Source organism: Stegostoma tigrinum, chromosome 30 (genome assembly GCF_030684315.1).
Source record: "Stegostoma tigrinum isolate sSteTig4 chromosome 30, sSteTig4.hap1, whole genome shotgun sequence".
NCBI classification, from domain to species: domain Eukaryota; kingdom Metazoa; phylum Chordata; class Chondrichthyes; order Orectolobiformes; family Stegostomatidae; genus Stegostoma; species Stegostoma tigrinum.
Window position 1 is genome coordinate 44699058 of NC_081383.1, and position 24842 is coordinate 44723899.

Here is a 24842-nt window from a genome sequence, read left to right on the forward strand (position 1 = left end):
CATTCAAAAGTGGCAGGGAGGTCGCTGGTCTCTGCAATTACTGAGTAAAGTAAGAAGTCACTGAGTGAGCACATGCATGTTCATCAACTTCTTCACAATGTTGTGATTAAAATGTACTCTCTGCATATTCAATCCAAGTAAGTTTGGAAACTTTATGCTTCTTGCTTCTGGGAAAAATAACTTGAACTTTTGAAATTTAGTTTAAGAGATATTTTTTAGAACACAGATGAGTTGTGATGCTAAAATACAATATGGAATACTTCTCCACTCTTCCAGTTAGGAAAAGAAAGTAGAATTGGGTTAACATTGTCCTTCACCTGAAGTCAGATAGAATGAAAAAAAGGACCCTATGGAAAAGGCATGGATTTTCAACCACAGCACATGCAATCAGACTATTCAATGTTAATTCCAAAATCCAGAATGTACATAAAAACAAGGAACTTCCACAACCCATTCCTTACTTACCTACATGTTTATTTAGGACATGTTTATTCTCTCCAATCAATATGTTCATGTGATTCCGCATTATGTGCTGGTACACTGCTAATGGAAAATTAAAGACTACACACAGATTCCCAGCTAATGGATTTTGAAAGGTTTATGATCTTGTCTGGTATATGAAAAAGCCATAGGGGAATTCAAGTACCGTCAGTTCTGCTATAACGCATCTTTCTTCAACACCAATTCGGTTTTACACAATTCAAGAATCTAATTTGCTACTTCTGGAACACAAACTTTCTTTACCTGTATTGGCTAGAACGTGATTCCGGCCCTATTAGTTTAAACAGCACAGCTATTGCAAGATTTTTTTACAAGAAGAGATGTTACGAGAACAGAACTATTGTGTTATATCAAAACCGACTGGAGTAACAAGTAAGTTAGATGATTTCAAACAAGTGTCATAGAAAAAGACAAAAAGACAAGATTTATTGATTCTTTGTCAAAACAAGCACATTTAAGAAAATTAATTACAAAATGAGAACTGGTCACATTGAAACATTCAGTTTAAATACTTCAAAGCAAACAGAAAGGTGACTACAGAATCTGGAAAAAAAAATTTCCTTCATATGAAGATATTGAAACATTTTAGTAGGGACGCTGGTAACCTCCAGAAGTGTTTCCTCCTGACATGTTTAGTCCTGACATCATCTGACTTGAGCGGTTATCAAATGCCATGGAGCCTTGCTGGTAACCTCCTTGCATGTAGCTTCCTTGACTGTGAAAACCAAGGATTAAAACAGGTTATTTATAAAACCTAAAAGACAAAACAATTTCCACTGTAATCCAAGGATGTTTATAATTAAGTAGCAAGAGTGGAGGTTTAACATGCTTAGAGACCAAGGCCATGCCTTCCGAAAACTAAAGAGACAGAAAAAAGACTTTACTGAACACAGAGCTGTATGAATTCAGTACAAATCACTTGTTCCCATTTCCGTACTAAAGTGAACGCCACAATAGATCCATCTACTGTCAAATCCATTCCCTGCACTGTGTGGAATAATTCATGCGCAGGTTTAACTTCCTGTTAAATTTTGTGGTAATTCAGCTTCAAATAAGACATGCCTAGTCTAATAGCCTTTTGTAAATTCCGTGCTGCACTCAATCTTTTAGTTTGAGTCTGAGTCTTACACCTTCTTGCTATAGTTTGAAAGCAATGGAATTCATCTTTTTCTGTTTCCTTTCCCAAATTCAAACACTGAACAGTTATTTGTTTCCCTCAACTTTTCTGGCAACACATCCCTAGTTTTACTCCAGTTCCTTACGATAACATTTAACCCCATACCACACTTCTGGGAATCCAGAATTTCCTTCACTCTGGGATATATGGAGCTATAACAGGTAAAGCTACCTCCAAGCAGATCACCATGACCCACAGTCCTTGTGTGGGGTGGGAGTGCTTCTGACTAACTCCGTAAAGAGGTTCCGAGTCTGCAGCTTTGGGATGATGATGTAACTGGATACGAAAGAAGAACCCTTCAAGCAGGAAGGCTCCATATGGCCAGCGCATTTGATTCTCGTGACAAGAAAATGCTGCAATGCAATCTTTGTATGGGAAAGGATGGAGGTTCCACTGAACTAGACAACGAGAGCTAAATGTGGTACTAATACTGACTTGAAGTTCTTGGAAGAAAGGGATGGAACGGGAATTAACAGGAGATGGCTGTAAAGATTAGTGTTGCTGCCAAAGCAACCTTTAATAGATTTGTCACGTACTGCCATCCAGTGGCTTGTTGTGGTATTGTATACTTACAGATACAGAGGGGAGAGAAGATACCAAATAGTATCGCACCATGTGAGTATCAGTGACAGCACCAGTTACAAGTGTAATTGGTACTGGGCATCACTGTTGATGGTTGAGAATAAGAGACTGGGTCCTTCTGAAAGCTTTCTGAAATGTAACTTTGAGAGCTATAGTTTTTACAGCAAGTATAACGGGATGATTTATTTATCTATTCCTTTATAAAGAGGAGGGGTGGGCTGTGGAAAGGTAGGTGGGACGGTAATAGGTGGATGCAGGTAGGGAGTGGTGGGGATTGGTCAGTTGGATAGGTGGGGCAGATAGGTGGGAGAGACGATGGACAGGTTGTGTCGGGTCAATGAGACGGGGGTGAGATCATCACCCCACCCCTCCTCTCTATTTATTTCCCAGCTCCCACCCCCTTCCCAGTTCTGAAGAAGGGTCCCAACCTGAAACGTCAACTTTCCTACTCCTTTGATGCTGCCTGACCTGCTGTGTTCCTCCAGCTCCACACTGTAATGTCTCTGACTCCAGCATCTGCAGTTCTTACTATCTCCAAGATATTAGCCCATGGTGTCAGAGGCAAGATACTAGAATGGATAAAGGATGGGATGACAAGCAGGGATAGAGAATCAGGATAAAGTCTTTTTCAGAATGGCAGCTGGTGAGTAGTCGAGTGCCACAGAGGTTGATAAGAACCAAAAGAACTGCAGATGCTGTAAATCAGGAACATAAACAGAAGTTGGTCGAAAAGCTCAGCAGGTCTGGTAGCATCTGTGAAGGGAAAAAACAGAGTTAACGTTTCAGGTCCGGTGTCCCTTCCTCAGAGCTGTTCTGAGGAAGGGTCACCGGACCCGAAATGTAAACTGTTTTTTTTCCCTTCATAGATGCTGCCAGAGAGCTGTTGTGCTTTTCCAACAGAGATTCATGTTGGGACCACAGCTATTCACGTCATACATGATCGATTTGGCAAAGGAACCAAAAGATTTGTTGTTAAGTTTACAGATAACACAAAAAAAGGTGGATGGTCAGGTAGTGTTGAGGAAGTGAGCAGGCGGGAGAAGGACTTGGACAAGCTAGGAGAGTGACCAAAGAAGTGGCAAATGGAATACAACATGGGCAAGTGTTAGGTGGGAATAACAGAGACATAGACTACTTTCTAAATAGGGAAAAGTTTCAGAAATGTGAAGCAAAAAAGGACTTGTAAGTCCTAGTTCAAGATTCTCTTAAGGTTAACATGGGAGGCTCCGTTGGCAGTTAGGAAGGTAAATGCAATGTTAGCATTGATTACAAGAGGGCTAAAACACAACAGCACAATTGTCCTACTGAGGAACAAAAACAGAAGTTGCTGAAAAAGTTCAATAGATTTGGCAGCATCTGTGAAGAAAAAAAATCAGTGTTAACGTTTCGGGTCTAGTGACCATCCCTCAAAACTCAGTATATCTCACTGAGGTTGCACAAGGCCCTAGTCAGACTGCATTTGGAACACTGTGAGCATTTTTGGACCTGTATCTAAGAAATTATGTGCTGGTGTTGGAGAGAAGCAGAGGAGGTTTTAGAAGGAATTTGGATGGGGGCGAATTCTGATTGAAACTTACAGAATACCAATAGGCCCGAATAAGAGTAGACGTGGAGATGATGTTTTCTCTAGTAGGGGAGACTAGGGCCTAAGGTGCACAGTCTCAGAGCAAAGGAACAACCCTTGAGAACTGAGATGAGAAGGAATGTCTTCAGCCAGAGGGTGGTTAATTTATGGAACTCATTGCCGCAGAGGGCTGTGGAAGCCAAGTCATGAAGTATACTTCAGACAAAAAGATAGATGGGTTTTTGATTGGCAAAGGGATCAAGAGTTATATGGAGAAAACAGGAGAATGGGGTTGAGAAATATATCAGCTGTAATCAAATGGTGGAGCAGAATCAATGGGCTGAATGGCCTAATGCTGCCACCTTCCAGTCTTATCGAGACCGAACCATTTCCACATTCTGTCCACTCTGGGGATAACTGCCGGGGAAATTAGATAAATGCAAGGGAAAAAAAAAATGATGTTGATAAGGTGCGATCAAGTAAGTTAAGAAGAGGCTTGCATCAAGTCTAAACATACGAAGTGCAGTAATAACCAGGTCTGTTTCTACGTTGTTAAATGCTTTTTATCATTCAGCCCTTTCTTTACCCACACCAGTACTTCATCTTCAGTTGAATGGATTTAATCTTTACTCCAAACTTACGTGGCATTCTATCCTGAGCTTTTAAAATTGTTTACATTTGATATTTTTAAGCACCAAATTAGTTAAGGGTGATTTATTCTTCACAGATCTGTATCGACTACATGCACTGACTTGGTTTATCTCTTTTTTTGGATAAGTGTTACACTTTCCATCCCCTTCAGCACAATTTCTCAGACTTGAGAGAATTTCTGTGCAATGGACTACCAAGCACTCCTATCAATGCATCTGATCCAAGTTCTAATGATATGTACGAAGCAAGTTCTAATGATATGTATGAATGAAGCAACTAGGCAGCATATTACAACATTCCAGATTTCAGTATAAGTTATATTGATGAGTAAGATTCCCTTCCAGAAGTGTGTCTCATTATTTTCAGTATCATTCCATATTTTACATGGCTGTGGTGCTGTTCAATTATGTTTAGGAACAAGCCAAGAATATCTGAGATTTGGGCACATCAAGGCTCTGCCAGACTGACGACACAAGCTTTTACCAGTGGTCAGCTGAGCAATACATTTCACAGATATCAATTCTGTTATAGATTTAACTATTATCTGAAGGTACGTCACACAAAATCAGCCCAATGCCCAGTAATGAAGTCGATGACTTTGGGTGCCAACGTCATGTTCATGGTTTACCTCTACACGCTTCTGTGCTCTTGACCCAGGGGGTGCATTTGCAACAGTGTTTTTAGCAGTAAGGTAAAAAATGGGGACTGGACATGATGCGGCAATGGATGGCAATGCGGTCCATATTAATGCTGGCTCAAGGAGAGAGAGCAGACTCACTGTACAGAGTTGACAAGTTCACACAGCAAACCTTCAGCAGAACAGAAAAAATGTCCACAAACAGGTCAGGGAGAAAACAAGACAGGCAGAGTATATTAAATGCCCTGGAAACTAAATAAAAATATTATTTTCTTTTGAATTGATTGGTCTGTGCTTTGAAATGTTTATCTTAGGGGAGAAATAAAAAGTTTTGGTACGGTGGTAGTAAACTGCTTTTGTTCCACCACAGTTAACATGACTCACCATATAACAAAGTCTGCCATCATGTTTTTGAGGGGAGTGTTGGAAAACCGCACACAATATGGTCATTCAGACTTAAAATCCAGCTTATTCTGAAGCATATTACAATTATTTCTGACTGAATTTACAATCCAATATATAGTGAAACTGGAACTTGGTTAAAAATACATTGAGAGATTGGTTAACATGAACAAACATCAAAATTACAAAATAGCTGTTGCACAGAAAAGCATGCTGAAACTACAATTTCCATTTCAAGTCACAGCATCAAAGCTGTCCTATATGAAACACATGCTTACGTAATGGAAAAGAGTTACACTGGCAATCAGAAGAAATGAAATAGTCAACGTGGGAAGGTTTAAATGCTGGCAGTGCTTATCCACCTAGCCAGATTTTAAAAAAAGGACATTGATAGAAACTTTTTATCAAACCAGACTCCAAAAAGACAGGAGTTGGTGTTTTTACTAAGGTCTTAGTTGGCTTATATTTTTAGTGTAGCTAGGATGTGAGTTTGGGCTACTTACTTTTGCATTCCTCCTCCACCTCCTCTCTGCATATTGTAACCTGTCCCAGATGGACCAGACATGCCCCGATCGCCACCTGCAACAGCGATGGGTCAGTGACAGAGTTTTCACACACTCAATTAATCAAGCAAAAAGTACTCAATCACTTCAGGGAACATACAAGACAGTATATCACCAATTACATCTAAAGTAAACATAGCCCAACAATTACAAAATTCCAGCCTTTACCAGTATGTTTCGAGAATTCAATGTCTTCTATCTCAAGTATTACTGTTGCAAACATCTTTTGTACAGATTATTCAATCAGATCTACCACCAGCCTTGCAAATTAAATCCTCTTAAGGATACACAATTAAACTAATATCTCTGGGTCAGTGCAGCAGAGGAGATTTCAGGTACGGTCTTTATGCTGTAAACGATATATATCGTGGGACACTGAAGCAACATATACCAACATGCTATGTGGAATCATACATCTGCACGACGACAGTACGCCAGATAGGTAGTCATGTAAATGACTGCTAGTTGCCGAGTTATATAACATGCACAATTATAAGAGTTCACGTTAATCTGAAGTTTAAACTTCCTCTGTAGAGGCAGATATGTAGCTGTGAAGGGATTTAATCACTTTTCTTCATTCCAGAGTCTACATCTGCAGGAAAGATTTCAATTGTCCATTTGCTTCAATCCTAGTTTCTTTTCAGATAGATTTCCCAGAATGTTAGTAGTTAATATATTGTTGCCATCAACTGTTGACTTAACAAGAAGTCCAAGCTTCAACACTCCAGAGTACCTATAACTTAGTTGTTGGTTGGCAACACAGATTTGCAGTTTGAGTTGGGATATAATGCAAGACCCTGAGTTGCTCCAATTATACAGGGCATTGGTGAGACCACATCTGGAGTACCATATGCAATGCTGATTACCATAGTTATAGAATTCTGGAAGCAATTCACAGAAGGTGTACTCAACTAAACACCTGGAAGCAGTAGGCTGCCTTATGAAGAAAGGTTAGGCAGGCTAAGCCTGAACTCTTAGAGTTTAGTTGAGTCAGAGGTGACTTTATATCCTGAAGTGGATGGGGATAGGATGTTTCCTCCTGTAGGAAATCTAGAATGAGGGCTCATAATTTAAAAATGCAGGGTCGGCCGTTTAAGATGAGGAAACTCTTTATTCTCCCAAGAGGGTTGAGAGTATTTGGAATTCCCTTCCTCAAAAGGTAGTGGATGCAGTATCCTTAAATATTTTTCAGGACAGAGGTAGATTGATTCTTGATCACCAAGGGAATGAAATATTATCAGGGATATGCAGGAATGTTGAGTTGAGCTTCAAATCAGATCAGCCATAATCCTACTGAATAGCGGAGCAGGCTTGAAGGGCTGAGTGGACTATACTTTTTCCTCACTCTTATGTTTGCATGTACCCAATGTTAACTTCCTTGTGATTCAGATATTACTTTTAACATCCTGGTTCTTAACTTAGCCCCTAGCCACTGAATGCCTACATAGAACTTCCTTCCTAGTCTTACATTGTTGGCACACATACGATCCACAACAATTAGATCTTCCCTCCCCACTGCTAGTTCCTATGCAGACCAGTGCAAATATCCTGAACTCTGGCACTGTGTAGGCATCAGAACTACCCAGATTCGTGCACATTGCTGCCAAAAAAGGGCCTACCTCTCTGACTATTCTGCCTCACACTACCACGGTACTCTGATTAACCTGCCCATATGAACAGCATCCAGCACTACAGTACCATGGTCAGTTCATTCATCCTTGCAGCCCCACATTCATTCATAACTTTCTGAATTTATCTACCACTAGCAATGGTCAGGGCATTCCATCTTATAAGTCTCTGGGTTTGAAATGGTTCCCAAAGTCACCCTTCACTACTGTTATAATGATTGCTAAATCTATATGCTACAGAAAACAGCTTATGACCAGTGGGAATAATGGATTCACACTTAACTCAAATATCCCAATTTTCAGTACACTGAGATCAGTTTCCCTTTTGACCATTAAAGATGGTAACTATTGCTGCATACTAATCATGTCTTCAGGAATTATATGTTGTAGAATTTTCCTTACAGATGCAATAAGTATGAAAAGCACTTTTTTTACCAAATTATTCAGAAACATCATTTAAGTGTCAAGTTTTACTTTGCCAATGATCCCTTGACATCAGTCCACTATCAATGCTTCCTTGCCAGGATCGATCTTGAAATCCATCCATCTTCCGGCTGCGATCAGTGTTCCAATCTCGGTTCAAGGGGCTGAGAAAGGAAAAATAATAACCACATCATAAACGTGAATCAATGGTTAGAAGTTGCATGTTTAAAGTCACAGCTTCACGCCACTCAAGACAAAATTGATAGCAAGAAACAAAGTGAGACAATTAATCTGCAAATACTGTGCTCATATTTTACAGCATGTCTCTAACTGCTTCATAGAGGGTTTTTTAAAAGTCTGGTGAAATGCACTGTTCTTTTTGTCACTGGAAGTTAACCAGTTACTCATTTGACAGAGGCCCAAAAGCATGAAAGTGACTTTTTTGTGGAGCTTGAAGTGGGGGAAAAAAGTGACAGGAAATGGAAAGGTTGTTCCTTATTGTTGAGCTTTCAGCTTGTCAACTGCCTTTGTGTGAGTCATGCTGTTCAAGGGAAAATGATCTGCTCATTTATTTTACTGTGTGATATTGTCCTAAATTCCCAATTTTATTTATTGATATACTCCAGTGACATACATGATGAACGCTCTCCTCTTTCACAGTTGCAAACAGGAATTCATTTTCCTATTGTGTGGAAGCTGTACATTCTTGGTTTCTCTATAGATGCCCTAGATTTGTCAGTCATCATGACTGCTTCACCTTGTAGCTTGATACACTCTGAAGGTATAAAATGAAATAGAGTGGCTAAGGTAAACATTGGTCCTTTAGCGGATGAGAAGGGGAATCGAAAAATGCAAAATTAGGAAATGGCCGAAGAGTTGAACAGGTGTTTTGTGTTGGTCTTCAAGGTGGAAGACATAAATAACATGCCAATAATTAATGACAAGGCAGCTATAGCAGGTGAGGACCTAGGAACAATCATTATCACTAAAGAAGTGATGTTGGGCAAGCTGATGGGACTAAAAGTAGACAAGTAGGGTACTAAAAGTGGTGGCAGGGAAACTGCAAATGCGCTTGTGATAATTTACCAAACTTTGGTGGACTCTGGAGCGGTTCTGTCAAATTAAAAACAAGTAAATGTGACGTCACTGTTTAAAAAGGAGGCAGGCATAAGATAGGCAACTACAGGCCTATTAGCTTTGCTTCTGTAGTGGGGGAAAAAGTTTGAATCTATCAAAGAAGAAACAGCAAAACATCTGAATAGAAATTGTCCCATGCAGCACAGGTTCATGAGAGGCATGTCGTGTATAACTGATTTACTAGAATTCTTTAAGGACATTGAGAAATTCTTTGTGGACAACAGTAAATGTGGTGTATCCGGACTTCCAGAAGGCATTCGACCAAGTGCCAGGCAATAAGCTGCTGCATAAGATAAAGGTGCATGGTGTTATAGGTAATGCACGAGCATGGACAGAAGATTGGTAAACTAACAGAAAGCAGAGTTTCTTCTTTTATAGATTCAAACATTTTCCCCCACTACAGAAGCTAAGGTAACTGGCCTATAGTTGCCCACCTTTTGTCTGTCTCCTTTTTAAATCATGGTTTGGTCCTCAAAGTAAATAGCACAGAATAGATGGATTGTAACAAATGGAAGTGGACTGGCAACTGGCTTTGCCCAAGTGAGTCAGAGAATGGCCATACATGGATGGCAGGAAATGACTAGCATATAATCAGAGTATCACTGCATGAAGTGTGGGCACAGAAACAAATCTGTCAAATCATATCAGAGATAATGGGAACGGCAGATGCTGGAGAATCCGAGATAACAAAGTGTGGAGCTGGATGAACACAGCAGGCCAAGCAGCATCTTAGGAGCACAAATGCTGATGTTTCGGGCCTGGACCCTTCATGAGAAAAAGGGGGAGGGGGAGAGGGTTCTGAAATAAATAGTGAGAGAGGGGTAGGCGGATCGAAGATGGATAGGGGAGAAGATAGGCGGAGAGGAGACAGACCAGTTAACGAGGCGGGGATGGAGCCAGTAGAGGTGAGTTGGAGAGGTAGGGGGTGTGGGGGGATAGGTCAATCCAGGGAGGACAGACTGGTCAAAAGGCCGGGATGAGGTTAGTAGGAAGGAAATGGGGGTGCGGCTTGAGGTGGGTGCAGGGGATAGGTGAGAGGAAGAACAGGTTAGCGAGGCGGGGACGAGCTGGGCTGGTTTTGGGATGCAGCAGGGGGAGGGGAGATTTTGAAGCTTGTGAAATCCACATTGATAACACTGGGCTGCAGGGTTCCCAAGCGGAATATGAGTTGCTGTTCCTGCAACCTATGGGTGGCATCGTTGTGGCACAGCAGGAGGCCCAGGATGGACATGCCGTCTAAGGAATGGGAGGGGGAGTTAAAATGGGTCACGACTGGGAGGTGTAGTTCTTTACTGCAAACTGAGCGTAGGTGTTCTGTGAAGCGGTCCCCAAGCCTCCGCTTGGTTTCCCCAACGTAGAGGGGGCCACAACCTGCCCCCATACCTCCTCCCTCACTCCCATCCCAGGGCCCAAGAAGACTTTCCACATCAAGCAGATATTCACCTGCTCATCTGCCAATGTGGTATACTGCATCCGCTGTACCCCTTGTGGCCTCCTCTACATTGAGGAAACCAAGCGGAGGTTTGCAGAACACCTACGTGTAATCACACAGCTCAGATACCCCTCATTCCTCTAAACTCTGGAGAATACAATCCTAAATGATCCAGTCTCTCCCTGTACATCAGTCCTACCATCCTGGTAATCTGTCTGGTAAAGCTTTTTTGCGCTCCCTCAATGCTAAAATATCCTTCTTCAGATAAGGAGACCAAAACTGCAAACAATACTACAGGTGTGATCCTACCAATGCCCTGCACTGCTACAGCAAGGCACCCTTGCTTCTGTATTCGAATCCTCTCACGGAATCTCTGGACTCGGAATACTGCTGAAACAGTATCATATGCTACAGCAAAGAAGTCAAATCAAAGCAAGGGCTCAGTAAAGGACTCGCCTTCATTCCCCTCTGCCCACACATCAATGAATTCCGTTCACACTTGGACATTGAACACATTTTCCACCGCCTCCACACCTACTTTTTTAAATGCGAGTCTAACTCACCCTCTACAGACTCCTTCTCCTGCCTCCAACACACCCCATACTCCTAGATACCACCCCCAAGGCCTTCTACCCTCTCTTGGTCTCTACATCTTCAACTGCCATTGAGACATCGATCGCCTCAACTTCTCTAACTCCTCTCACTCAGTCCAACCTCTCCCCAATGAATGTGCAGTCCTCTGCTCTCTCCATTCCAACCCCAACCTCACTATCAAGCCCATGGATAAGGGGGGGGGGGGGCACAGTAGTGGTATAGTGCACTGACCTTTACCTTGCCAAGGCCAGGCACCACCGCTTACTGCCCCCTCAACCAAGACTCCACACACCTGACCACCAAACCATCATCTTTCAAACCATTCACAACCTCATCACCTCAGGTGACATCCTGCCCACAGCCTCCAACCTCATCGTTCCCTAACCCCACACCACCCATTTCTAGCTCCTTCCCAAAATCCACAAACCTGACTGTCCCGGCTCACCCATTGTCTTTGCCTGCTTCTGCCCCACTGAGCTTATCCCCACTAACCTTGACTCCGTTTTCTCCCCCCGATGCAGAAACTCACCACCGACATCCGAGACACCATCCAAACCCTCAACTTCCTCCAAGGCTTCCAATTCGCTGGCCCCCAACACCTCTTCTTCACAGACAATCCCTGTACAGTTGTATCCCCCATGTGATGGTCTAAAAGCCCTTTGCTTCTTCCCCTCCCACATGTCCAACCAGACCTCCTCCACGACAGCCTCATCTGCTTAACCGAATTCATCCTTACCCTTAACAACTTCTCCTTTAACTCCTCCCACTTCCTACAGACTAAAGGGGTGGCCATGAGAACCCACACAGGCCCAAGCTATCTTCGTTGGTTACATGGAACAGTCCCGCTTCCGCTGCTACACTGGCACTATCCCCCACGTTTTCCTCTGCTACATCGATGACTGTATCGGCACTGCCTCATGCTCCCACGAGGAGCTTGAACAGTTCATCAACTTCAACAACACCTTTCACCCCCAACTTCAAGTGCACCTAGACCATCTCTGATACTTCTCTCCCCTTCCTGGACATCTCTGAATCCATATCTGGTGACCACCTCGAAATCAACATCTATTTCAAGCTCACTGATTCCCACAGCTACTTAGCCTACACCTCCTCTCACCCACCTTCCTGCAAGAATGCGATCCCCTATTCCAAATTCCTCTGCCTCTGCCGCATGCTCTCAAAATGGAGTGTTCCACTCCCGAACATCCCAGATGTTCTTTTATTTCAAGGACTGCAACACACCCCTTCACTGGTGGAAAATGCTCTCGACCACATTTCAGGAGTTTTCCACACCAGTGCCCTCACATCCCTTCCCCCCAACAAAAACAAAGCCAGAAACCCCTTTGTCCTCACATATCACCCCACTAACTTCTGCCCCAACGTATCATTCTCCGCCACTTTCACCACAAACAATCTGACCTCAAAACCAAAGATATATTTCTCTCCCAGCCCTCTCTGCAACATGCTTAGCACCCTTTCCTGCAACCGCACGAAGAGCTAAACCTGCCCCTACACCTCCCCTCCAGGCACCAAACAAACCTTTCACATCAGACAGAGGTTCACCTGCACATCATCAAGATGATCTATTGCATCTGCTGCTCCTGACGTGGCCTTCCCTACATCAGTGAGACCAAGCGAAGGTTCGGAGACCACCTTGTAGAGTGCCTGGCCTCTGTTCGCAACAAACATCAACACCTACCGTTGCAAACCGCTCCCGCTCCCACTGTGACATAACCTATTGTGGGCATCCTCCAGTGTCACAATGACACCACCCAGAAACTGGAGAAACAGCACCTTATATTCTGCCCGGGGAGCCTACAGCCCAATGGCCTAAACCAAACTTTACCAGTTTCAGAATCTCCCAGTCCCGGACTCATCCCATGACCAACCCTCCCTCTTATCCCCACCTCCTTGACCTTACATAACAACCAGTTCATCTTCTCTCCCACCTAACCACTCCTCTCACCTCACTGGCCAATCCCCACCACCCCCTACCGGCACTCAGCTATCACCATCTCAACTACCTTCCCAAGTCCCACACCTCCTCTATTTATTTCTGAGCTCCCTTACCCCCTCCCCCATTTCTGAAGAAGGGTCCCAACCTGAAATGTCAACTTTCCTGCTGTGTTTCTCCAGCTTCACACTGTGTTATCTCTGACTCCAGTATCAGCAGTGCTTACTATCTCAAAGTGAGTTCAGCTATGTTGAGTTTCAAGGCAGTAAAGCAAGCTGGATGGTCTTAACTTTAAAGCCAGGAGTCTAATAGGTAAGACTGCTGAGTTATTGGCATGGACAGATGCATAGAAGTATGATATTGTGGCCATTGCAGAAACCTGGTTGAGGAAAGGACTGGACTGAAAACTCAACATTCTGGGGTACTGGCTCTTTAGGTGACACAGAAGAGTGTATAAGAAGGGTGGTGGTATTGCACTATTAATAAAGGAGTCAGTTACTGCAATAAGATGGTGATATCTTGGATGGTTCCTCAAATGAGGCTTTGTGAGTAGAACTTAAGGAGTGTTAGTGGGGCAGCTGGTTTATTGGAAGTGTATTATAGATTCCCAAAGTGTCAGTGGGAAATAGAGGAGCAAGAATATAAAGATAGGTCAGCGGTATACAGGAGTAAAAGTCAGTTAATTATACTGTGGGATTCCAACTTTCCCAACATAAACTGGGATAGTCATAGCGCTAAGAGTTGAGAGTGAGTGGATTTCTTGAAATGTATCTAGGGGGTTTTTTTGCATCAATATTTAAAATGCTCAACAAGGGACAGTGTAGTGTTGGATCTGATTTTGGGGCAAGAAGCTGGACAAGCATTTAATGTGGCAGGAGGGGAACATTTTAGCAATAGTGACCACAACACAGTAAAATCTGTTCGGGACAAGGAAAAAATGGCCTGCAAACGACAGACTTGGATTGGGGAAAGCAGGTTTTATTAAAATAAAGCAGGATCTGGCCACAGTAGACTGGGAGCAGCTCCTTTCAGCCAAGTCTAGAGCGAAGCAACAGGTGTCATTAATGAAAGAGCTGGGGACTGGACATGTCCAACATGTACCCTTTCAAGGAAAAGGTAGAAGCAATGAGTTCAGAGAACCTGGATGTCTAGGGCTATTAAGGACTGGATGCGGAAGAGGAGTAGGGCTTTCAGCAAGTCCAAAGGGATCAACTCAGCTGCAGCTCTACAGGAATACAGGAAGTGAAGGATGGAACTTAAGAAAGCCAATTAGAAGAATAAAAAGGGGATATGAAAAAGGACTTACAAGCAGGATTACGGAGAATTCTAAGACATTCTATAGATAAATTAAAACAAAGAGGTTATGAGTAACTTGCATAGTTTGACACTGGAAATGGGGAGGTACTGGGGACTCCGTGGGGCTTAAAAACAGACATCCCCCGGCCCAGATGAATTGCACTCCATGCTGCTGTGGGAGGTAAGGCAATAAATTGCAGGGGCTCTGACAAGGCTTTATAACTCCTTTCTGGCCATGGGTAAAATGCCAGCGAATTGGATGGCTAAGAAGATTCTACTTTCTATGAATAGTGGTGATGAACCAGGAAATTACACCAGTGAATCTTAAGTCAGCGGTACAGAAGCTATTGGAAAAAATTCTGAAAGAGCAAATTAATACCCACTTGGAAATGCATAGGTTAATCAGGGATAGTCAGTATGGCTTTGTCAGAGGGCGGTCATGTCTAACAAATTGCTCAGAATTCTTTGAAAGTGCAACTAAATGTGTGAAGGAGGGAAGTTCAGTAGATGTAGTTTCTATGGATTTTAGCAAAATGTCTGACAAGGTCACACATGGAAGACTGAGACAGTTAAGGCAAATGGAGCTGAGCATAATTTGGGAAGTCCGATCAGAAACTAGCTTCATAATAGGACACAAAGTTGAGATAAAAGCCTGCTTCAGTGGCTTGGGGTGGGTGTTCTTTGGTGTACCACAAGGATTAGTACTGGGACCCTTACTGCGTCTTATACACACAAATGATACAGATGAAAACTTGGGGGTTAGGGGAGAATGTTAAATAAATTTGCAGATGACAAGACTGGTACAGTGGTTAACTGCAAAGATGATTGGAAGTTACAGAAAGATATAGATGAATTGTTCATGAGATAGCAAGGTGTAGAGCTGGACGAACACAGCAGGCCGAGCAGCATCAGAGGAGCAGGAAGGCTGACGTTTTGGGCCTAGACCCTTCTTCCGAAATTTTCAGAAGTTTTCTGAGGAAGGGTCTAGGCCCGAAACGTCAGCCTTCCTGCTCCTCTGATGGCGCTTGGCCTGCTGTGTTCATCCAGCTCTACACCTTGCTATCTCAGATTCTCCAGCATCTGCAGTTCCTACGATCTCTAGATGGATTGTTCAGACGGGCAGACCAATGGCACGTGATTTTTAACCATGATAAGTGCAAGCTAATGAACATTTGAAGTAGAAACAAGATGAGGGAGTATTTAATGAATGGCAGGAAACTAGGTAGCTTAGAGGAACGGAGGGATCTTCAAGTTAATTATTCACACATCCCTGAAGTCGGTATGATAGTGAAGACAACATACAGACACTTGCTCTCATCAGCTGTGGCATACAGTAGAAGAGCAAGGAAGTAATGCTGGGGTTGTACAGAGTTGATCAGTCCACATTAGTAATACTGTGCAAAGTTCTGGACACCTCACTATTGGAAGGATGTGATCACACCAGAGTGGATAAAGAGGATGTTCATTAAGATATTGCCTTGGATGGAAAAACTAAGCTATAAAAGAGAGACTAGAAATGCATGGATTGTTTTCTTTACAGTAGAGAAGACATAGGGGGACATGATTGAGGTGTAGAAGATTGAGAGGCATGGACAGGGTGAATGGAGAACAGTTGCTCCCCTTGGTTGAAGGGTTAATTACAAGACAGCATAGTTTAAGGCTAAGTGGCAGGAACATTGCAGGGGATAAAACATTTTCACTTTGGTGGGTTTCTGGAATGCACTACCTGGGAAGGCAGTGGAGGCAGAAACCTTAGAACCTTTAAAAAATATTTGCATAAGCACTTCAAATAAGATAACGTTCAAGGATATGAGACAAGGGCAGGAAACTGGGATAAGTGCACCTTTGGTGATAGTTACTTGGTGCAAACTTGATGGCCAAATGGCCTTTTCTGAGTTATATGAATCTATGAAGGCCAACATACCATTTCCAAGGTTTTAAGAAAGTGTTACAGAAATTGTGTAAAATCACACTACTGCAGGATTTCAGTCATATGCAGAGACTAGAGGGAGTGGGCTTTTTCTCCCTTGCAGCATTGAAGTTTAAAGGGAGTAATGGATAAATTGTTGACATCATGAACAGATTCAACACACTAAAACTGGTTATATTGACAGAAGCATAGGAGATAATTAAGCAGAATGACTAAAGATATCTTTGCTGCAGCGAGTTACGATGAGGGTGAATATCTGACAGGGCTGGGATGGTGCTAAGCACGTAATCAGGAAGGTTAATTTCAAAGGGGTTGGAGTATAACAGTAGGGGGGAGTCATCCTGCAATTTAACAAGGTGCTGTTTGAGACCACATGTGCATGCACTGTGCGCGGTTTTGGTCTCCTCCTTTAAAGAAAGGTATGATTTTATTAGAGGTACTTGAGAAAATTCAGAACACGATCCCTAGGATGATTGCGGGGTTCTTTTTTGTGCAAAGGTTAAGTAGTTTGGGAGTCTACTCATTGTAGTTTAAAAGAAGTGATTTCATTGAAACATATAGGATCTCAAGGGGTTTGACAGGGTAAATACTGAAAGGACATTTCCTTTCATGGAGAGCCTAAGACCAGAGGGCACTAATTTAAGACTAAAATAAAAAGATTGAGATGAGGGAGATTTTCTTCTCTCAAAAGGTTGAGAGTTATTGGAACTCTTTGCCACTGAGCTGTGGAGACAGAGTCTGTGAATATATTTAAGGCTGAGATAAATAGATCCCTGATCAGTAGGGAACTCGAGGGTTACAGGGAAAGGGCAGGAAAGTGGACCTGAGGAGTGTCAGCTCAGCCATAATTCTATTGAATGGCAGAACAAGTACGAGAAGCTGTAAGGCAAATTGTTTTTCCTATTACTTATGGTCTTGTGGTATCAGCTGGAAATCTGCGGTGAGAAACATTGGAACCTTCAACGAACCGGAACAGGCACAATTGATTAAACAGCCTTCTCTGCATAATGAATAGATTGATTGCAGTCTGCATAATCCTTTATTACTGAATCTATTAGGCAGCATATTACAAATCCAAGTCCGAACAATTGTGCAGAAACGTTTCTTTATGTTGCTTCTGATTCACTTGTTAATCGCTTCAAACAGAGCTATACTAAATACTAACCCTCAGCCAATAGGAACAGTTTCTCTTTATTTACTGTAGTTAAACTTTTCCAACCTTAAATATACTGGTCAAATCTCTACTCAGCATGCCCAGATCTATGGCAAGCAACCCCAGTTTCTCTAAGCTATCAAAGTAATTCTAATCCCTCACCCTTCGAACTATTCTGGTGTACCTAGATCAATACATTCATATTCTTCCTAAAGTATGCCCAGAATTGGACACAACACTGCAGCTATTAATATCGTATTGAAAATTAGCAACATGTCCCAGTTTTTGAATTTTCCCTCATTTCATAGTGTAAGAACAATTGTATTTTACTTCCTGTGATTAGTCTACTAGCCTGTAAGATATTTGTGCAAATATCCCAAAGAGGAGTCTCTTCCTTCACTTCCATTGAGTGGTGTACAATTTAGCACAAATTATCTCTCCTTATTCTTCCTTCCAAAGTGCATTCTCTGTCTCCTTTTTACACTGAATTTCATCTACCAGGCTGACAACTTTTGATCTCGGACTTGTTGAGACAATCATTATTTTTCTTTAATTTTTCTCATTTCAGTTTAGAACTGAGTTGAAGGTGAGTTTAACACTGAACTAAAAACAGAATAGAAGTCTGATATTTGCTATTGAGAAGTGGCCTGGAAAGACAATTAAGAACGTTGTAGACCTGTCAGCACCAAAATGTTGTCATTGTCATGGTCAGGAACTGGCAGTTAGCTGGATACTTTATTGTTCAATCAAGTGAGGTCTGGTTCCGACCAGCCAACCAGAGAACGTTAATAAGAGAAAACAATGAGTGAATTGGTACTAATTGACTAACTGGGCACAGAGCAGTTTTTGCTTTAGAAACTGCCAGACGAGAAACTGCTCTTTGGTTTTGATTTGCTCTCTTGTTATGTACCTGTAATACAATCCATCACCCAAAGGTTTCACAAAGGCCCTAGTATTTATCATTGTAACACTTATCGAAATGTCAAATCACAACTCTTATTTTCTTTTCTCATTTTCCCCTTAACTGTGCCTGTTGTCTGAGAAAGAGTGGAGGGAAATATTCAAAGAAGACTGGGCTTAGACTATAGATACTAAGCAAATTCTCTTGTGGTTTATCAGTGTTCTGTTAAATTCTTAATTGCTAATTTCAGTTTAAGTTATAAACTTGGTATCCGAGATCCATTATTTATAAAGTCTGGTTAGGAACAACTGAAATTTTGATAGTCACTGAAAGTTTTAATTTACTATGTTGCAAATCCATTGTTAGTGAGGCTGTTTTGGCTTAGCTTGTTATCTTTGTGTTGTAAGAACTGAGACTTTTCAAATTCCTGCACTATTTCTAGGCTGTAAACATTTTCTAGGTGAAGATTTCTGGTTTACCTTTTACGAAATGGGGCTAATTAGAAACCCTTTCCCTTTCAAATTTCATGAATTACCTATTTTGCAGTTCCTGAAGAAGTCTCTTGCCAAGTGGTGAGAGTCAAAATAGCTCATGCTGCTTGTCTCAACTCAATTCAAACAAGCTCTGTCATATTTTCAATAAGCATGAGTCAAATGTGGAAACCAAATTCAATACTTCCCCATCCCCTGTACAAGTGAAGTTATTTCAGCACTTCTAATGATGTTTGGTTAAGGTCTGCTGGCTAGTAAGCAAGGGTGATTGATCCATATGATTCAATATCACAGTTTATTAGCTAGGAGTAACTATCAGAAATGGAGACACCCATATCCTCCAAGGTCTTAAAAGTAAGCTGAAGAGTGTTTTACCTATCATCATAACGCCTTTTCAGACTTTGTTCATAGCGTATCTCACGACACAGCTCTTCCTTCTCGCGACGTATTCGTTCCTGTTCTCGCCTCCTCTCCTGTGGGAAAATGGATACAAAAAGTGCTGCAAATGAACACATTTCACAAAAGTATCTCCTCAAAGCTAACCTGACTGTTGAACCATAGCATTTTTATTCTGTGAAATTTATTGTTACTGGTTTAATGTTTGCGTGCCCAATTAATTCCAGGAGGAGTCTCAAATGCCAGTAAATCAGTACATCCTCATGTTTAATGATTTCCCAATCTTTCTTTCTGCCTATTCACTTCATGATGATGTAGGCTCATATTTTGAAACAGTTCCAGATGCCCATATTCTTGCCTAAGCAACCAATTCCGAGTACTGCTGAAACTAAAACTGTTTTTAAGTTTCTCACCCTGCAAACAACAAGACAAAAGCAAGAATGCCAAATTTCAATTTATCGCACAAATTGAGACAAGACAAAAATGATGCTAATTTGTTGGCAAGCCAACTTCTTGTTTCCATTGAAATAAATTTTGTTGGGATCCTTAATGCCTCATTGTCAGCGACAGTCACCTTACCTCTGGAATTTAGCTCTTCTGTCCACTTTTCAGACTAAGGCTATAATGAGGTCTGGATGGCCCTAGAAGAACTCAACTGGGCACTGGTAAGAAGGTTATTCCTGAGTGAAATTCACTTGCTAGGACCATTAATTACCGTTCAGTCCCTCGGACTCTAAGATGACGGATAAGGAGGTAATTGGCTCAGTTGGGTAACTTTTCCAACTTTTTGCCCACAAAAAACATGATAATTTTCCACAGTCAGATGCTTTTTTTTCTCCCCCCATAATTATTATCTATTATTTCCCATTCAGTCTGCCTACACATACATTCTCATTTTCTACCCTTCAGTTTACTTTCCTCACCCCTTCAATGAACAGTCTCTCTCTTTCCAGTGCCTCTCGTTCCAGTCTCTCTCTTTCAAGACGCATCCTCTCAATCTGCAGTCGGACTCGTTCCCTCGCCAGCATTTCTCTCCCTTCCCGCTCCCGTCGGCTTTCTCGCATGGACATCTCACGCCCTCCGCTGGAAAAAAATAAGAATCAATAAATCTTGACAAATTTATGTGATAGAAAAGGTCATTCAGCCTATCATGTTTGTGCCAGTTATCTGGAACAAAAATTAATTATGCCCACTACCCCTCTCCATGCACATAAGCTGCAAAATTCTCCTCTACAAGTATTATTCTTTGGAAGTTATTACTGAATCTGCTTCTTCCAGACTGTTTTCCAGGTCACCTACTGCATTATAAAAATTTTTTGTTTGTCACTTCTTTTAAACCTAAGATTACCAATTAATGATTGGAAAACAGGAGGTGGTTCATTTTAACAGAACGAATATGGAGATACAAGTGACAGGAAGAATAGGGAGTCAAAGGCACAGTTCTAGAGTGTTCAGGGTCAGGTCATATGAAAAATATGATGAGATACTGACAGAATAATGTACAATGGATATGGGATCTTGGAATTCTAAACAGAACTAGAATACGAAAGCAGGGAAATGAACAAACTTTGTAAAGCTTTGGTTATGCATGGAGATCTAGGCACCGCACTTCACGAAGAGTGCAAAGGTCCTTGAAAGTTGGTTTTAGGGATGAAAGATTTTAACTGCAAGATCAGGTCATTAAAGCTGCGATTGTATTCGTTTCAGCAAAAGATACCAAAGGCAGATTTGTGAAAGATGTGTACAATTATAAGAGGTTTAAATGAGACAAACAAAGAAAAACTGTCCATGAGCTGATCATGTAATTGTGGCAAGGGGCAGAGATTTGAGATTTTAGTCAATACACACAAGTGAAGATGTCAAAAGGAACTTCTTACTAAACACATAGTAAAGTCTGGAACAAGTGGGTAGTGGAAGCAATCAATAATTTGAAAAGGAAACTGGATAAATGCTTGAGGGAAATAAACCTGCATAGATACAGGGATATAGCAAGGCAATATATTGCAAGGGTCTGACTGAATTGCTCGACAGACTTGGCACGATTTCTTCTGCACCAATATGACTGTATGGTTCTAACAGACTGCGGGTACTGGGGCTAATTTGGAACTTTTACGTTGTGATCAATAAAGTTTTTTGTTAGCTAAGACTATCAGGGAAATGGATTAAAGGTCTGTGGAGGAAATTAAGCCACAACTCACTGATCTCATTGAAAAGTGATACAGGCTTGAGGGGCGACAAGGCCACCTACTCCTACAAAGACAAAATAGGGTCCAGGGGCTGAAAAACTTAGTCTTGTTCCTATATGTATCATCATTCTATATTTGGCAAAGATGAAGATCTTTATGTAGCTTACAATTTATAGGTCAAGTTCTAAACTTTCTCAAAGGTCACCACCAGGTTTAAAGCACTGCTAAATGTTCGTTCTTGCTGACATCAAATGTATTTGCCACTCTTCTAATTGTATAGGATAACTGCTGCTCTGCATTACGTGTTTTATGTCCTTTCTTGTCTAATAGTACAGTAACTGTTTTTATTGGCATAGTTATACCCCTGGCCTCTACTGTTGCAAGCCTTACTGTTCAAAATGGGCACAATTTCAGGAACACAACTTACCCACTACATGTTGGTTTGTCTCAATATAGGCCCCTTGAGTTAGTTTTCCCTATCATTCGTAAACCTCGTCTATTCAGATGATTGGAAGTTTTTAATAAATATGCATGTGAAGCTCTTATTGTTGGATAGAGTGAGGAATGAGTAGGCAAACAGGTGGATGGCACTGAGTGTGAAATGTCCACTGGCATGAGAAGACTCTGAGCAAGTGGCAACCAAACCCAGCTCAGCTTCTCGACAGATAAAAGCTTGTCACACCATCTGAGCCTGAATAAAACAGCACATGATTAAAATTCATGCTTTTAGTGCATTATTTATTGTAATGTCATTGGGTGAGTTCCTCTGCATATCACCAGCCACTACATATTTATCTGGGCAACTTGTTATTTAATTGTATTTTTAAAGAAATAAATCATTTACCTTTAACTATGAAATAATTTGGAGGCAGAGCAACTTCTTGAAAACTAAGATGAAGGCAGGAAAGTTACTGAATAATCCAGCACTGGACATGGGGTGGAAGGAAAGGTTTATGGCAGTGAGCCTATTTGAGTCGTCACTTGTGGCCCTGTTTACTTTTCAAGTTTTTTTTAAATGCTCTCTGTTTGGATTGGTATCGGATTAAGAGGAAAACCAAGGTTTCAAAACAGAAGATGTGTGGCTGAAATTTTAGCCCCTGTCTGACTGTGCCTGGAACAAGCCTGTAGAGAGTCTTGTACTTGCTAGTCCTTGTTCATTTTCTCCTAAGCAAGTTGTTAATAGGGACAGTAGAATTTTAATGGTTTGTTCTTTGTGCATGTGATACTTCAGCAAAACCAAAGAAAATTATAAGTGCACACTATAGCAGACATGGGTAATTTTATGATGCAACCATCAGCCTCCAAGGAATAAAATCCACAGAATAATAATGCAGAGTTTCCTTCAGGGAGTGAAGAACTTTTTGGTGATGAAGGTGAGTTAGCTACACAATGTGCAAAATTAAGGAAATAAGAAGGCAGCTACTTGAATTTGGTTTGTATTTGTACTGAAAGTGGAGATATACTTAAACCTCATTTCCACTCCAATGAATCTTTGAAACTCTCCAATTAGAGATATGACTACATGCAAGGACAAGAATTGTTTGGTTTGGAATATACTGGGTCAAACTGAAATCGCCACGAAATTTACTAGAGCCACTGGTGATTTTAAAAAAAAACTTGGACTCTGCCTTCTCTTTGGCGGTAAACTGCTAAAGTTAAATAAAATGACTGCTGAGTAGTCAGTGTTACCATGTAAAATGGTAAGGAAAAGTTTGGCGCCAAGACCAAGGGAGTGGAAAAATACTAATGTGAAACTGCACCAAACAGCAGATTGATTTGTCGAACTATTTAGTTTTGTGTGGCAGTGGTGAATTCAAGAAATATCTCCAGGATATTTCATTTAGATACTTGTGCTCAGTATGACTAAGATAATGAAATAAAAGATGACATTTTGTTTGCAAAGAACAAAATAAATCAAATGTGTGGTGAAAGAACACACTATTTTGCCCAAGGTTACAAAATTGATGTATTTAATGGGTAAGTATAACAGAAACTTCTTGCTTGAAGAGACACAGTGGAGTTCCAACATTTGGTAGAGACCTTGCTAATTTTCATTATTTTTATTTTATTCCTTGATCAACTTTGGTTTGTAACTGTGAACTGAGAGATAAAGATGACTTTTATACTGGGGGCTAAAAGCTTGTGGTAAAAGGAAAACAGATCATACAGGCTTTTGTTTATTCACGAGGCCAAGCCAAGAAGCTAATGACAGGTTGGTTCCTGATCAAAATGTTCTGTAGACACTTAGTCACCAAGAGAGAAAAGAGTATTATGTTTAAACAAACAGCAGAAATTGGTTATAAACAAGGTCAGTACCTGGAATTAGTTCCTGCAAGACTGTGTATTTTAGACTGTTTTCTGAAACCAAGAATCTGGCTACTGATGCTACAGCAGGAATATTTGAAAAGTGTCCTGTTTAACCTCCCTTGAGCAGTTCTTGCAAGTTCAGAGATTAGAAAACTAAGTTACAAGTCTTTGTCTGACTGAACTGCAAGGATGACCCTGGCAGCAGGCATCTTCAGAAAACCACCAAAGAAACTATTATCTATGTCTGTGGGGCACTGTGAAAACCATTTAAGTAATCTGGCCTGTTTTATGGTTTGCTTTTATTTGTCCCTTAATTGTTCGTTTGTTTGCCTGTCTGTCTGTCTTTTGTGCAAAAAGGGCTAAAAAGAAACATTTTGGAATTTACAGAAGACAGCAATTAGATTACTTTGTTTAATTCTGCTCAACTAATGCAGCGCTTAATCTTTTGTTTAAGCTTCAAGCAGATGTCAAGAATCAATTATTTGTGAAATCTGGGTATGGTTATCCAAAAACTGATTAGGAACCAAAGGGATCAATTTTTGAGCAGAGATGATGGGAACTGCAGATGCTAGAGAATCCAAGACAACGAAGTGTGGAGCTGGATGAACACAGCAGGCCGAGCAGTATCTTAGAGGACAAAAGCTGATGTTTCGGGCCTGGACCCTTCATCAGAGAGCATTGCTTCTCGATCAATTTTGAGGGTCTTTGAAAGTTTTAATTATACTGTGTAACTGTTTTGGTTTGGCTATGTCTGTGTCAGAACATTTTTTTTCAAGAAAATGAACATTCACTTTGAAGTACTACAACCTATCAACAAATTTGACACTTATGCCCCAGAACACACTCAGTTACAAACAGCTACACACATCATACTTAGGTAAAAATACTGAACCTAAAGTACAACTCTCTTTAGAAGAGCTCACTGATATTTCAGTCA

The 24842-nt window shown here is 41.3% G+C and overlaps 1 protein-coding gene across 2 annotated transcripts in view; it reads right to left on the reverse strand.

Annotated features, from left to right (window-relative positions):
* Positions 1 to 899: 899 nt before the first annotated feature.
* The window catches only part of LOC125465674 (scaffold attachment factor B1-like), a 104509-nt gene continuing 80566 nt past the window's right edge, over positions 900 to 24842 (reverse strand). For both annotated transcript variants that reach the window (XM_059638433.1, XM_059638432.1), the window contains 5 exons: positions 20336 to 20495; positions 19392 to 19489; positions 8180 to 8292; positions 6018 to 6093; positions 900 to 1216 (listed from right to left, as the gene is read on the reverse strand). In XM_059638433.1, coding sequence (XP_059494416.1) covers positions 1087 to 1216; positions 6018 to 6093; positions 8180 to 8292; positions 19392 to 19489; positions 20336 to 20495 — 577 coding nt within the window. In that variant the 3' untranslated portion in view covers positions 900 to 1086. The remainder of the gene's footprint in view (positions 1217 to 6017; positions 6094 to 8179; positions 8293 to 19391; positions 19490 to 20335; positions 20496 to 24842) is intronic.